This window comes from Manis pentadactyla, chromosome 4 (assembly GCF_030020395.1).
Source record: "Manis pentadactyla isolate mManPen7 chromosome 4, mManPen7.hap1, whole genome shotgun sequence".
NCBI classification, from domain to species: Eukaryota; Metazoa; Chordata; class Mammalia; order Pholidota; family Manidae; genus Manis; species Manis pentadactyla.
In genome coordinates, this window is record NC_080022.1 from 4442622 (window position 1) to 4457687 (window position 15066).

The 15066-nt window shown below is 57.3% G+C and overlaps 2 protein-coding genes across 3 annotated transcripts; both read left to right on the top strand.

Annotated features, from left to right (window-relative positions):
* The first annotated feature begins 202 nt into the window (after positions 1-202).
* On the top strand, positions 203-7545 carry PHF13 (PHD finger protein 13). Its single transcript, XM_036925356.2, has 4 exons — positions 203-558; positions 2781-2882; positions 4010-4544; positions 5025-7545. Exons 1-4 carry the CDS (start codon positions 520-522, stop codon positions 5249-5251), a joined length of 903 nt encoding a protein of 300 aa, XP_036781251.1. The 5' UTR covers positions 203-519; the 3' UTR covers positions 5252-7545.
* Positions 7546-8336: 791 nt separating this feature from the next.
* THAP3 (THAP domain containing 3) lies at positions 8337-14838 on the top strand. 2 transcript variants are annotated; one of them, XM_036925357.2, is made up of 5 exons: positions 8344-8589; positions 11202-11394; positions 13242-13304; positions 13642-13746; positions 14017-14838. In XM_036925357.2, the coding sequence occupies exons 1-5, from the start codon at positions 8516-8518 to the stop codon at positions 14296-14298; spliced, it is 717 nt and encodes a 238-aa protein (XP_036781252.1). In that variant the 5' UTR covers positions 8344-8515; the 3' UTR covers positions 14299-14838. The 2 variants fall into 2 exon arrangements, with proteins under 2 accessions (XP_057355649.1, XP_036781252.1); XM_057499666.1 differs by lacking the exon at positions 13242-13304 and having other exon boundaries at positions 8337-8589.
* Positions 14839-15066: the final 228 nt, after the last annotated feature.

Genomic DNA, 15066 nt, shown 5'->3' on the forward strand with positions numbered 1-15066 from the left:
GTTGGAGTCCTCGAGGGGCCTTCGTGCGCCTCAGCGGCCGAGCGGGGACTACGCTTCCCACAATGCTCCACGTCCATGCCATCGCAACGCCCCCTCGCGCCGGCTTCGCAACGCCCCCAGACTACATTTCCCGACAGCCGCCGAGTCTCTCCCGCCCTCCCTCCCGAGACACGAGCCGAACTGGGCGTCAGGTCGGGGAGCGGGTCGGGTTCCCGCTCGCCGCTGCCGCCGCCGCCGCCGCCGCCCCGTCCCCCGCCGTGACTCTCCCGCCTCTCCCGCCGCGCGGGCCGCGGGAGAGCTGCATCGTTAACTCTACTCGGTAGCGGAGCCGCCGGCCAGGGTGCACAGAGCCCGAGACGCGAAACGCCGAGCCCCCCATTACCTCCAGCCGGGGCGACCCCTCCCGGGTTCGCCCTCGCCCTGCGCCGCCGCCGGAGCCCCCAATTTTGAGCGGGGCCGCCGCCAGGCGCCAGTTTCCCGGCCCCTGCACTCCCGCAGCCGCCGCCCCCCACCCTGAACATGGATTCCGACTCTTGCGCCGCTGCCTTCCACCCGGAGGTGAGTGAGCGTTGCGCCTCGATCGCCCCAGACCTCCCCCCCGGGCCCTGCCCTCCCGGAGCCGGACCCGCCGGCCGAGCGCCGCCCTCCCCTCCCCCAGCTTTGCCCCTTCGCCCCCCGGACGCCCAGCCCCGCCCCCCACCCGGGCTCGCGCCTTGTCCTCCCTGCCGGTCCTCTCGGCGTCCCTCCCTCAGGCGTCCGCGTCCTCCCGGCGCCCCTTCCCCTGGGCCGCCGCGCCCGCCCCTCCCGGGCCTCGCGTAGTTCTGGGACCTGTCTGCGCCCCCGCCCCTCCCCGCTCGCCTGGCTTATCCCTTCCCCGCCTCCGGGAGCTCGGTCCGGGCCGCCGCCCCCCGCGCTCCCCCTTCCCGAAGGGGCTTGCGGCTCCCCCTCCCGGAGCGGGGACTTCGCTCCGCACGCCCCCGCCAGCTCCCCTAAACCCCCGGGCCCGGTGGCCGGCGCCCCGCCCCCTGCCTCCCGCGCGGCCCCCGCCGCCTCCCGCTCCGGGGGCCTCATCCTTCGGGGTGCGGGGAGTCCCCACCCGAGCTTGACCCCCCACTAGCGACGCTCTTGGTCCCCCTCGGCGGCCCCCGCCCGCCGGCTCGGCTCGCCCCGCCCCGACTCCCCCTCCTTCCGGGGATCGGCTCTCGGCTCTCCCGGCCGGCCCCCGGCGCGGTCCCCGCTCCCCTCCTGAGGCTCCCCGGGCCGGGATGAGGTTCCGGCCGCGGGCAAGGGCAGCGGCCATGGGCGCGTTCGCCCGCCCCGGTGCCGCCTCCGGGGTTCGCGGGGCCTGCCGGCCCCAGACGCCGAAGCTTGTCTTCCCGCGCCCCCTCCCCGGTGGGATGGGCCCCGCACCTTCCGGGGCCGTGTCGGCGGGGGGCGGCGTCCTTGGGCGGCTGGGGAGGGGGCCCACACCGCCATCTGCTTTCCCTAAAGGCGGCGCGGCGGCCGCGGTGGGGGCGCTGCGGGTCCCCTCGGCCCGGGCCCCAGGGCGCCGCCGCCCTTCGCGCTGCGTCCCGGCTCCTGACCCACTTCTGCGCGTTCCCCGCCGAAATAAAGTTCTTCTCGAGAGTTCGAGGGCCGCTGGGCGGCCGGTCAGCCCTTTCCGGGTCCGGGCCTGGGGCCGCCGAAAGGCTGGGCACTGCGCCGGGACCTGGGCTCCGCTAACCTGCGCGCCTCGCGGGGTCCGGGAGGCCGCTAGTGGGGGAGAAGGTGGTTTTCTCGAACCAAGTTGAGAAACTAAGAAGTGGAGCCCTGGGTAGGAGCCCTGCGGGCCTCTCGCCCGTGCCGCGCCGCTTTCTCGGCCAGGATCCCACCCAGTTTTGTTCCCCGCTCTAGCCCTAGCAGGACAGTGGCCCCCTAGGATCTGGAAATGTTAGTCGACCAAGGAAGCATGGGTTTGGGGTGGGTGGTAAATGAAATGCTTAGAAGAAAACCTCGGTAAATCTGCTAGTTGAATAAATCGAAATAAAGCAGAATTGTGCTCAGTAGCAAATGTTCTTTCTCCCTGGACTGTTCTCTTCCGGAGAAAATCCGCTTTTAAGGGTGTTTCTAGATTGAATGGAGAGGGTTCTCAAATGCCAAAACTCTTAGTATTTCATGGTCAACGCGCAGATAAGATTAGCAGGGACGTTTCTGGTTTATTCTCTGAGTTGGGGAACATTGGGTGCCTGCCCCCCTGCATGTGGGAGCAGTGGCTCCAGCAGCTAGAAGTGCCTCCCGTGGAGGACAGAGCCCCGGGGAAGGAGGGGTCTTTATGCAGACCTGTTTGGGGAGGGGTCAGGCCTGAGAGAACTCTGAACCTTAAGAGGTAGTTGACTTTGGAGAACACTGAAAATTGCTTTAGTTACAGCTGGAGCAGGAGTTTTCCAAAATAGAAAATCTGTAGCAAAAAAGTAGTTATTAGGGCCCTTGATAGGCCTGCAAAACTAATAGAGAATGTCAGAAAATGCCACATGAGCCCCAAGAAAAAGACTTTTGTACAAGCTTTTATCTTTTAACCTGTTTCCCAGTATTCTTGACAGAACTTCATAATACCCCTTTTCAGCCTTCTGAAAAGTGTTATTTTTTTACCTGAATTTACATTATCTTGTTTCTAGATTATTTGTAAATCCAGCAGTGTATTTTCGAGAGCTTGACAAGGAATGCTGAGCTGGCTTAGTTTTGTTTCTGCATTCCCACCTGCAAGTGTTCACTTTCAAACACCCTGTTTTGCCTTTTAACAGGAGTACTCCCCCAGTTACAAGAGGCGCAGGACCGTGGAGGATTTCAACAAATTCTGCACCTTTGTCTTGGCCTATGCTGGCTACATCCCTTATCCGAAGGAGGTAATCTTACACTTCTGAGACCTTTCTTGCTGGCAGTGAAACCAGTGTTGAATGAGTCTGGGTGTGAAAGGGGTCGTGTGGGAGGATTTCAGACAATAGTTGGGCAGGAATCTTTCTTGGAAACTTAGAACAGCTTAGGAAGTGGTTCTTAAAACTCTGATAGAAAATGCAGGCCTGTTTAGAAATAAAGTATTGATATCTGCTTGCTCTCAATGGCCAGTTCTCATTCAGTGCTTACTATGACTAGGCCTGTGTAACATACGAGGTAGGTGCTGTTATGTGCTCCATTTTAAAGATGATGACCCTGGGGCACAGAGGAGACTCCTTGCCCTGGGTCCCAAATGCTAATCAGTGGAGGAGCCTGGGATTCGAGCAGAAGGTGGAGCCTGGTCTCCACTGCTCCGCTCGCCGCAGCCTCCCAGTTGCTGTGCACACCAGAAGTGGGCAGGACGGGACCAGTGCTGTAATGGCTGTCATGGGGCTCAGACCTCAGGGGCCTCCTTCATACTGGGCAAGGCTAAAAAAAGGGGAATCTGGTATTTTAGGAGGCAAAATCCCAGCATTGGCTTATCATCCACTTGTTGTATAGGTGGGTAATTCTTTGTTCTCCATTACAAATAGAGTGTTATCTGCATTTGCAAATAAAATGCTTGAATGGTCTGAAGGGACCATAATTACCTGCTTTGATTTTGTAATATTTTGGGATGTCTCCACTTTTTTTTAAAGAGTGGAAAAACTCAAAACCTATCTAATTTCACTTAATTAAAAAACACTTCCCTTGGGAAGATACATGGAAAGGAAATTTTACAGTCAGAAGTTAGGAGGGTTTGAGAGGGTGTCTTCACTCCTTTCACACGTTTATTGAGTAGCATCTGTGTTCCTGGCTCTGGGACCAGGCTGAGGGTTGAGCTGGGGAAGGCCGGTTCCCTATGTGGGCTCACGTTCTGTATGGAGGGTCTTGCTGAGGTGCCAAGGACGCTGTTCCTCAGGAGTAACACTTGAGGGTGTGGGGGGACAGTCAGTGTTACTGTCTCCAGGCCTGGCCTGGCTGGGCTGGGGAAGGGAAGCTCAGTGCCAGGACTGGTGGAAACAGCCCAACCCCGCTAGCATTGCCTCTGTCTTTTCAGGAACTCCCTTTGAGGAGCAGCCCCAGCCCTGCCAACAGCACCGCTGGTACCACTGACAGCGATGGCTGGGATGCTGGTTTCTCCGACATGTCGCCTGCAGTGCCCTTGCCAGTCTCTGACCGATGCTTTGGCCCCCTGCAGCCTACCCTCCTGCAGCGAGCCAAGCCCAGCAACTTCCTGCTGGACCGAAAGAAGACCGACAAGCTGAAGAAGAAGAAAAAGAGGAAGCGAAGGGACAGTGATGTCCCTGGGAAGGAGGGGTACGTGGGAAGCTTGCTGAAGTTGGAAGCCACTGATCCGTACGTGGAGACCCCCACGAGTCCCACCCTGCAGGATGTCCCCCAGGCTCCTGGTGATGCCTGCTCGGGCTGGGACTCCGATACTCCTTCCAGTGGTTCTTGTACCATGGTGTCACCTGATCAGGTCAAAGAAATAAAAACTGAAGGCAAACGGACTATCGTCCGGCAGGGAAAGCAGGTGGTGTTCCGGGACGAAGACAGCACGGGCAACGATGAGGACATCATGGTGGATTCAGGTGAGCGGTCCCTGAAGGGAGGCTGTGCTCGCAGCTGGCGGTCACAGAGAGGTGATCTGATAGTAAGCTGGTGTTTTAGAGCGGTCCCTTCTGTGGAATGGGACAGCAGAGTGCACCCATTGCCTCCAGGGAGGAAGGTGTTTAGGTGGATACTGAGGTGTGTTCAGGAAAGGAGGTGATCACAGCTAGAAACGGCTGAGATTCCAAGTCCCACCTCAAAATGTAAAAATAACATAGCCCATCAGTAAATATCTCATGGATAATTCCCAGTGCTACACGTTTCTGCACCCTTGTTATGCCTTCATTGCACTTCTAGAGGAAAATATTTACTGTAAGTAAGAGTTAAAATCGGTTTCATGTGATGAGGGTCAGTTTACACCTCCGCTCTGTCCCATTGGACTGGCCAGGGCGGCCTTCTTGATGGGGAGGGGATCCCGAAAAGTTTTTTCCTTCCTCTTAGGTGTTTTTCTCCTTTTTCAGATGACGACTCCTGGGACCTTGTCACTTGCTTCTGCATGAAGCCATTCGCCGGCCGCCCCATGATAGAGTGTAATGAGTGCCATACCTGGATTCACCTGTCCTGTGCGAAAATCCGGAAATCCAACGTTCCAGAAGTGTTCGTCTGTCAAAAGTGCCGGGACTCCAAGTTTGACATCCGCCGTTCCAACCGTTCCCGAATGGGCTCCCGAAAGCTATTTCTGGACTGATTGCTGGTGCGCAAGGAGACCGTGGGCGAGGAATCGGAAGGGACGTTGGGCTTTTTGGCCCCTCTCTCAGTTGAGCACAGAACTCTCAGCTCTGGTGCAGGCAGACCCCTGCCATTAGGTGCCTAAGCCAAAGGACAGGCTGTCCAAGGTTAAAGTGTACATAGCCAGTGACTGAATAAAATCCTCGTTGGCCAAAGCTGCTGCTAGAGCTGAGTTCTCTGCAGCGGAGGTGGGCTGATCACCCAAGTACCGTGGGCTTGGTTCAGCTGAAAATGAGGGTACGTGGTACTTGTGAATTCTTGCTATCGTTGTTAACAAACTCCCGCCGATTGGAACAAATGCTAGCTGTCACTCCCGCTCCTGCTGTGCTGGGGAGAAGAGACTTTCCGTTTCCCCAGCCTGTCAATGAGCAGCCATACGTGTAAGCGTTTTCTTGATTGTAAGTCTTTTCCTGTAAATGTCTGTATAGCACCCATCAAAGCTGCCCTTCTTTAGTGGTCTGACCTCCCTGCCTTGGGGACTGCCTACCAGAGTCTCTGGGTCCACTCAGAGAGGAGCCCTGGGGCTGTGGGCTCCTGTTTATTAAAAGGGACAGTATGTGTCTGCTTCTCTGTGGTAAGGGTGTTAGTTAGGGGTTGAGGTGGCCTATGTTCATAACTCAGTTTCCTGTTTTGCACGATGTAGAAAACCCGTCTTTTTGCACGATACAGCCAAAAGTATTGGCAGATTCTGCCTGGGTGCCCTTTCTCATTAATTGGTGTGTGAGGTCCTGGGGCTACCCAGTCTAGCTGTTTTCGGACGAGAGGGCACTTGGGTTCTCTCCTCTCTTCCTCGCCCCTATTGCAGTAGCATCAGTATGGTTAGGCAGTTACTGGGGAATGCATTCCTCTATGTAGTGGGGGAAAGAGAAACTGGGAGGAAGCCCTCTCCCATGCTTGATTCTTAGTAAACCTTCATACAGGTTGGCCTGCTGGTTCCACAGGGCAAGGTTAGGACTTGAAGCTGTTTTTTGCTTTGCTTTGGTGAGTGGTACGGTAACACTGGCCTCAAAGAATGTACAAGAAGATACGCCGTTGAACTATATTAGAACTAGGACCCTGGACTAGGGAGACCCCTGTGAAGGCCAGCTCTGGAGAAGCCAGGGATTTTCTCAAGGGCAGTGTACCCTCGGACACTGGTGGTTCTGGGACCTGGAGGGAGAGGATGGCTTCAGCTTTCTCCAAACTTGACATTGTTCTTTAGCAGTTTAAATGCTGTTCTCAAAGATGTTGTTTTTGTAAATCAGTAGGTGTGTTTTCATAAACATTGTTTCTTGTAAAGCACGAAAATGGAAAGAATGCCCAAGTTAGTCATATTTATTATAGCAGGATGGATTCCCTCGTCTCCTTGCTGGGAGCCACGTGGCACCCTTGTGTGGGACCACCAGGTGGACTCACTCTGTCCACTCTATCCCTGAAGCACCAAGGGGTTGAACCTTAATTGGCTAATCAGAGCCCATTTTTTGTCCTAGTTATCTTTCATGCTTGACCAGCCAACTGCCTTCTTTTGTTTTTAATTCTGTTGCTTGTATTAACAAAAACAAATTGTTTCTGAAACCCAGTTCATTGTGAAGATCCCCAAGGTAGAAGTTCTGCTGTAGAGAAAAATAGTAAGAAGCTGGCTTAGGAACAACCTTCTCCCCAGACAGCTGTCTCGCTCTGACAAGGGTAAGTGTCCAGGAAGTTGGAGAAGAATTTGCCAAAGATCTGCCCCAGGACATTGCCTGTCCAGTGTCTTCACGGTGAGAATAGCCAAAGTTCCAAAGCATTTTTCTTAAGAAACTCCACAAGTTTTAAAAGTGCATTTAAGAATATGTGTGATTTTAGAGTGGAACTGCCCATCCTGGCGATTGCTACATTGCTCTTAGGAGGTCTGATGCCTGGCAACGCGTCTGGAAGGCATCTGATGCTCATCTCAGTTTGTTTCCTTCATTTCCTTTTTGTTCTAACAGCTCTGTCCCTGTGGCTGGTGTCGAGAAGTCAGGACACCTTGTTTTTTGCGGTAGATTGAGCTGGGCAGCTGCAATCAGCTTTATGCAAATTAGGCATGGCCCATCTCTAGGGGCTCCTGGTTGGTGGCTAATGGAGTGAGGGGAGGGAAGATGTCACCCCAAAGTAGGCCCCTCTCATTGGCTTTGGCCAGGCCACTTAACATCGTTTACATGGTTCTGTGTAACTATAAGGTTTATGTGTATAAAGCGAAGCTGTTTCTGTGAAACTGTATATTTTGTAAATATATTGCTACTTTGAGGTTCATGTCTAGCTTCAGGTGTGTGTTCTGTGGTGAAGGGTGACTGTCTCCTCTCCATCATCTACCCCAGACCATGATGACATGAAGACTTGGGCAGATAAGGTCCGAGTTTGGTTTAGCAGGGTGGAAAACACCCAGGGCCCTTTTCAAACCACAATGTTAATAGACATTAATAGCTTTACACAATTTCTTGATAAAACTGGATTAGTTTAAGGCCCAGGGTGTTGGTAACGTGCATTTTAAAAGCTGTGGCCTCTGAGGTTCTGCAAGCAAGATTGGAATCTCCCGAGTGTTCTTTCTGCCCGTTTAATACTTGGGGTCTCCAGGGCCTGGGCCTATTCTCTCAGCTGTGTCTGCCCAGTTCAAATCTGGGACCAGTGGGTGGTCAGCCAGTACCTCCTCCAGTCACGTTTGGGCAGCCAAAATCTACATGACACCTCTTCGAATATTGAAAATGCTGGCAAGCTGGGCGCTGAGCCTTTCTCTGGTGCCCCGTTGTCTAAGGCTGTTGGTGGGTGTGGTCTTGGGGGTCTGTCTCCGAAGCTGGGAGGGTTGGTGAGATTTGCACCGACATCCCAGTTGGGGTCGCTGGCCTGAGTGGGCCCAGCTATATCCTTGACGTGGCACCCAGGAGCCCGCCTGACAGGCGACGAGAGTCACAGCTTGAAGGGATAGCCGACCAGCCGAGCTAGACTGCCTCCACCTCCCAGAGCCCCGCAGGCTCCGCCCCGCCCTCAGGCCCCGCCCTCCAGGCCCCGCCTTCCATGTTGCCCTCGCCGGTCCGAGGCGCTTCGCGACCCGCTGGTCCCGCCCCGCCACGGGCCCCGCCTATGCGCCCCCGCCCCGATCCCGCCCTCAGGCCTCGCGCCGGTAGGGCCAGCTCCGCCCGAAGGCCCCACCCTCGGGCCTCGTCGCGCCTAAGGCTCCCTCGCTAGCGCCATCTTTGATAGGGGCAGCCGGACCTGGCGCCCGGAGATGCCGAAGTCGTGCGCGGCCCGGCAGTGTTGCAACCGCTACAGCAGCCGCAGGAAGCAGCTCACCTTCCACCGGTGAGGGGCGAGGCGCCGGGGGGCGCGGGGTCCCGGCCGCGCTACCCGCCTCGCCCGGCCTACAGGCCGCGCGCGGCCCTGGCGGAGCCCGAGGCCTGGCGTGCGGGGCCTGTCGAGCCTCTGTCCTGCTGCTGGGGAGGCGTGCGGCCGGGTGCTCGGCGGAGACGCCGCGGCCTGGGGACAGGCGGGGTCCCGAACGCAGGAAGCCCGGCCCCGCCCCGGCCGGCCTGGGCGCGCGGGGGGACCGTCGGAGAGGCTGAGCAAGCGGCCCCCAGGCGCGCAGCCGCCCCCCAGGGCTGGAGGGGCAGGTGGGCGTGGCGAGCTCGACTGGGCCGGGGACACGCAGCTCTAGCTGTCTCTGAAGTTTTTCGGTTGTGCATCCCCTCCTTGTCCCAGGGGCTTCCTCGTTCACCGGGGCAGTCTGCAATGCAGCAGGTGCTCAGCATATATTTGCCGAATATATTGGCTGAATGAATGAGTGGTGGGGACGTTGCAGCTCCGTGCACACTCTGCTAAGCCCTGTCCAGGCCTTATGCCAGGAGGAAAGGTCGGAGTGCAGGACCATGGGCATCCCAGGGTGTCGGAGTGGGGCCGCACGTGCCGCTTTGCGGGAGTCCCAGGAGGAGGGCGGAGATTTTGGAATCTGTGGGTACACTCCCAGTGCGCCCAGTGTGCCCGGCCGGGCTGAGTTACCGGGTTCTTGCCCAGGAGAGCTCGAGCTCAGGTGCCCATTGAATGCTGCAAGCTTTCTTCAAGGTGCCAGCCACTGCCCATTTCCCTGACCCCTTTAGAGCCCAACTCCAAAGGGCTGCTGCACTCTCACTGCCACCATGTCCTCTTCCTGTTACATTTTCGTTTTTAAAGTTAATGTATTTATTGACGTATAACACATAGAAAAGTACACACAAATCAAGTACACAGCCAACCAGTTTCACAAAGTGAACACCTGTGTAACTGCCATGAATCAGAACATCGCCAGACCCCAGGAGACTCCCAACTGCACCCCCTTCCAGGTCCTCGGGCACTCCCTGGTCCCCGAGGGTGACCTGTGTCCTACCTTTTGTCAGGGTGGGTTGCTTCGGCTGTTTTGAGCTCTGCAGGAAGGGAATCCCGCACTGTACTCTCCTCGGCGCTGTTGGCGGCTGATGCCCGCAGCAGGCCTGCTGCCTTTTTGCTGCCTGGTAGTATTCCTTTGAACGGATATTCGAGGTTGACTGGTTCTACAGTTGAAGTGCAGTTTACAAGCACATGGCTCTGGACATTTTCGCTGGCAGGAGTCTTCTGCTGCCTGTATCCGTGTCAGTCTGGCAGATTCCGGGGGGTGGAGTCGTCCAGTTCTCTCTGGAACCCATTCCAGTCAGTCAGACTCTTGTCCACGCTGCTGCTCCCACCACGTTGCTGTGTCAAGTCCCCAGTGACCCCTGTGATGCCAAATGCAGTGGTCCTTCCACGTCCGAGTCAACCTCTTTGCTGCATGTGACACAGCTGACCGCTGACCCCTTGAGACACTCTCCCAGCCTCTTTGTCAATGTCCCTTCTTGGTTTCCCTTGCTGGGCCCTCCTTATTTCCAACTCTAGCTGTTGGAGCGCTCGGGCTGAGGGCGATGGCCCTGTATCATCTCTTTTCTACCCTTCCTTCCCGGGGTAGTGATCTCACCCCAGTTCCTGGCTGCCACCCTTTATGTAGGGACAGCCCCACACTGACCTCTCCAGACACATGTCCACCTGCCATTCTACTTCAGCACTAGGACATCTAAAAGGCACCTCAAATTTAACATTCAACATACAAAGCCAAACTTCTGATCCTCCAAACCTGCCCCTGTGACAGTCCCCTCCACGGTCTTAATACATGAAATCTTTCCTTCTCTATTTTATGGCGCCTAGGCAGACCTTACTGCGTGGCTTTCAAAGTACACCCCAGATGGGCAGCTCATTGTCCCGTCCTGTTGACACCCTGGTCCGGCCCCCAGCTGCCCTCCTACAGCAGCCAGGGAGGATGCGGTCCGTCATCCTCTGCCTCCAGCCTCCGGGAAGTCCCGGTCCACCGGAGACCTGGTTCTGAGGTCCCCCCCTTACACTCTCTCTCCAACATGCAGGCCATGCTCCTGCCCCCGTGCCTTTGTCTTGCTCTCCCTTCTGATGCCCACCCGGCTCACTCTCCCACTTCCTGTGGCCTCTACTGAAAGGTCACCTCAGGAGGCCTTCGCTGACCTTTGCCTACTGTTTTAATCCTACATGGTACATTTGTTTGGTTTTCTGTGCTAGAAGGGAAGGTTCCAGGGGGGCGGGCCGGTCTCAGTCCTGCCCACAGCCCAGCCCTGAGAGCCAGGCCTGGTGCGGCGGCCTCCAAGGGACCAAGCTCAGACTCCCCGGGCAAATGCAGTGGCAGCAGCTTGCTTGGGCTCTTTGGCCACATTCACAGGCTCAGGTGGCCTGCCAGGGATGCCGTAAACAGCCATGACAGAAGCTTCCAGATTGGATGTGGTTTAGCAGAGAGGTTACTGAATTTTACAAGCTGCCCAGTAAAATACTGGGGTGATGGAGCCAGCCCTCAACCCTGAGGGCCGAGTTCTGCTTTGCCGCCACCCTCACGTCCATCCTTCGCCCCTCAGGTTCCCTTTCAGCCGCCCTGAGCTGCTGAAGGAGTGGGTGCTGAACATTGGCCGGGGCAACTTCAAGCCCAAGCAGCACACGGTTATCTGCTCTGAGCACTTCCGCCCCGAGTGCTTCAGCGCCTTCGGAAATCGCAAGAACCTGAAGCACAACGCGGTGCCCACCGTATTTGCCTTCCGCGGCCCCACGCAGGTGAGCGCACCTGATGTCTCCAGATGCAGCCCCTGCTGTTTGCTGGGACACCAAAGGTGCGGGGAGGCCTGCTGTGTGGGTGGCCTGTGAGCCTCGGGGTTTGGAGCCCTGCTGGTCGTGACCTTGGGAATTCACAATTTAAAGCCGCTTTAAAATTAAATCACCCCCAGGACATGGATGCTATTGAAGCAGCTTCCCCGAGAGCTTGGTCCCTGAGTTTCACTGTGGCTGGGCCACACACGGTCCGGGGCATGCAGTGAGGCCCTTCACACCTCTTCCTCGTAACCAGCCTGGGCTTCAGAAATTGTCATCAAGAGTCTGGAGACTGGGCCACTGCCACTCGGCAGGTTGCTGTTAGGGTCCTCCAGGTGCCGCGCGTGGTCAGCCGAGGGCTCTGCCAGCAGCTGGGGGCAGTGTGGGCTGCTGCTTGGGGTGGGAGGGTTTGGGCTTACCAGGAACAGCAGCAGCTTGGGGGCTGGATGGTGACAGGCTTGGGCAGAATGGGTTTTTGGGAGCTCTGTGGGGAGGGATGTGGCTATGGGACACCTTGGTGTCATAGGTGAGTGTAGCCATGGTGGCCTGAGCCCAAGGTGGGTGCAGTGATGGGAGGGACCAAGCAATGGACTTTGCAGACCTGGGGGGCTGAGAGGGAGGGGGTCAGGGAGGGCAGAGCTCGCTGGGCCCCTGGGAAGTAGGGTTCCCTGATTCTCTGAGTTCAGTTCTGTGCATGTGGAGTCTGACTTCCCAGGGGAACACTGAGGTGGGTGGTTGGCGGGGCAGGCAATGCAGGCTTGGCCGAGGAGTGCACGGATGGACGCCAAAGCCAGAGTGAGCCCGCGGCTAAGTAGTGGCGGAGCTGACAGATACCTGTGCTTGTTTATCTGGGTTGGGAGGGATGGCGGCTGGAGGACACCGTGCAGTGGCGTGAGAACAGGGGTGCTGGTGTGCAGACAGGCCCAGCAGCCCTGCGCTGGGGCCTCTGCCTGTTCCTTTGCCCAATGTCTTTCACCCACCTGTGGCCCCACCTTCTCCAAGTCTGTGTTCACAAGGCCTAGAGGAGGGCCTCCCTGACTAGTTCCCACTGCCCACTGGCCCTCCCTTGCTGTCCTGCTCTTGGTCCTTTGGCTTCGGTGAGCCCCCGGCATGCTGCCTGGCACAGGGCAGGCATGATGCACATCTGTGTTTTGTTGCTTTTGTTGTTTTAACAAGGAAGGCCTTTCATGTTACTTCTCCATATATTTTAAGTATTATTGTGGGGGAGCACTGAACATGAGGTGTGGACGCAGCGGCAACCATAGGCTGCGGGGCTTGGAGACCCCACCGGGCAGCACCCCACCTGCTCCCCAAAGGCATGCGTTAATGTTTCTTCTCTTTCTCAGTCGTGGTTTGATGTTTGCCCCTGAGGGAGAGGTGACAGTCTGACGGCTGGGGTACTTCTGTGTGTAGTTGGCCTGTGCTCAGCTTGGGGAACACCTGGGGACTGACTGCAGGCTCTGAGTTGGATATTTTGTATTAGTGGCTGCCACTCATTGAGTAAAACTTGAGTCACCTACATGGACCTAGAAGCATGCCAGGCCCTGGGGTGACATGTATGAATTAGGTCCCTGGCTTCACAGGACCTGTTCATGGGCCTCCAACTCAAGGTTTGGGAGTTAGAGAAAGGAGACAGTGGGCTCTGTGGAGAGCTGGGCCGGGGTCAGGGTGCAGTTTAGCCGAACAACATGGGGCCCAGCGGTGGGGGCCAAGATGCAGGAGGCAGGTGCCCAGCGGGGCTCTTGGTGCAGATGCACTGGTACGGGTGAGGCGGACCTTGGGGCCACCCTGCAGCAGCTCCATGTCTTTGGCAGCTGGTGAGGGAGCACACAGGCCCTGCTGGCGATGGGAACAGTGCCGACTCTGGGAAGCAAGCGGTGAGTCTGCCTGGTGGTCGCCTGGCGCTGGACTTGGTGGGAGGCGGAGACTTTGCTGTGCTTTTCTCATCAGCTAGGATTTGGATCTCCTAGTTTTCTAGAAAAGGGAAATCAGAAGTCTTTCAGGCCCCCTTTCTGTTTGACACACCAGTCAGTTGAGGTTCGTTACAAGTTTGGTTTGTGCCTGAGTTTCAAGGGTCTGGTCCTGGGCCTGTGGAAGTGGAGCCGGGCTGTTTCTACCGGTCTCCTGGCTACAGCCGCCGGGACAGTGTGGATGGCTGAGGGGTGACCCGTGTCTGCACCGCTCAGCTGCCTGCTTCTGCCGCGCCCTCCCCAGGTCCTCCGTGAGGTGGGGTCTGGGGAGCACGGCCCAGCAAGCACTATGGACACTGCCCTTGAACTGCTGAAGCTGCCCCCAAACGCTGGAGACCCTGTAGAACAGGTAAGGCACTGGGCCCGGGAGTGAAGGCAGCATGAGGGGATCTGCTTCACCCAAAATGAAGAAAACCGGTGTCCAAGCGCGAGCACTGTGACACGGAGCCTGGATTTCATACCTTTTTGATGAAACTATCAGCTGTGATTGGGGCAGACTCGTGTCTCAGGAGGGCCAGGGCTGAGTCTGTGATCTGCCCCCTTCCTCCTGGGCACAGCTCTGCCCCGTCCTGGCTGTTGGCCTCTGGGCACTGCTCACTTTCACTCACTCTGTCCTCAGGTCCTGCCACACAGACTGGAGAGAACAGCGTCCCCTGGTCAGCCAGCCAGCCTCGCTGGGCCCAGGCCCCTCTCCACACAGCCATCCGATCACAGCTATGCCCTTCTGGACTTAGATGCCCTAAAAAAAAAACTCTTCCTGACTCTGAAGGAAAACGAAAAGCTCCGAAGGCGCCTGAAGGCCCAGCGGCTGGTGATACGGAGGATGTCCCACCGCCTCCGTGCTCACCAAGCCGGGCAGCCGGGACTCCAGGCCAGGCCGCAGCCGGAGCCCCGGAGCTGAGCCGGACACCTGGGCTTCTCAGAGCCTGTGGAAGGGGGTGGCAGCTTTGGGGTTTGGGCTCGGGACCTCTCACAGTCCTGCCACTGCCACTCAAGCGGCAAGTGGGCCACGCCAGGACGTCCTGGCAGGAGCCGAACGCGCCTCAGGTGAAGTTTAGCACCTTGGGCTGGGAAGGGGCAGGGCTGGGAGGACAGACCCGGTCCTCCTGGGGGTGACAGCCGCGGCTGTTTGCAGCACAAGCTGGGCGATTTCCTCACATCCACAGCACAAGCTGCCGCCCTGGGCCAGCGTGGCCGACAGTCCCCGACGGGGAGGAAGCGCACTGCTTTGAGGGGCGGCCAGGTCCAGGGAAGGGCTTGGTGTGTGGGGTCACTCCCACCCTGGACACTGACTGGACGGGGGTGGTTGGCCTCAAGCGGGCTGCACGGCCCCCTGCACTGCCTGGACAGCAGTCTGAGCGGCTGAGAGTGGCCCCTCCTGTCCTAGAGTGCCTCCTTTCCTGGGCTGGTTTGAACAATATAATAAAGTGTCTTCCTACACTGTAGGTTTTCTTTACTTAAAAACAAGTAGGGGTATTCCCAGGTTTTTGAAAATTCATGTTAATGCTCACTCCCTTTTATGAAAGCCCTGTCTTAGTACCTACTTTTGCTAATTCAAAGAAATCTAAAGGGTATTTTCACTTTTATAAAAAAAAGGCACAAAGAGCACCGCTGCTGTTGGAGCGAGCCATTACAGAGGCAGTGTGCACCCCCGGCAGCGAGAGGGGCC

Excerpts from the sequence above, each read along its gene's own strand:
- PHF13 (XM_036925356.2), top strand. The coding sequence starts at position 520 with ATGGATTCCGACTCTTGCGCCGCTGCCTTCCACCCGGAG. Across the intron at positions 2,883-4,009 it reads ACATCCCTTATCCGAAGGAG|GAACTCCCTTTGAGGAGCAG; the intron begins GTAATCTTACAC and ends CTGTCTTTTCAG. Across the intron at positions 4,545-5,024 it reads GGACATCATGGTGGATTCAG|ATGACGACTCCTGGGACCTT; the intron begins GTGAGCGGTCCC and ends CTCCTTTTTCAG.
- THAP3 (XM_036925357.2), top strand. The coding sequence starts at position 8,516 with ATGCCGAAGTCGTGCGCGGCCCGGCAGTGTTGCAACCGCTACAGCAGC. Across the intron at positions 8,590-11,201 it reads AAGCAGCTCACCTTCCACCG|GTTCCCTTTCAGCCGCCCTG; the intron begins GTGAGGGGCGAG and ends TTCGCCCCTCAG. Across the intron at positions 13,305-13,641 it reads CCGACTCTGGGAAGCAAGCG|GTCCTCCGTGAGGTGGGGTC; the intron begins GTGAGTCTGCCT and ends CGCCCTCCCCAG.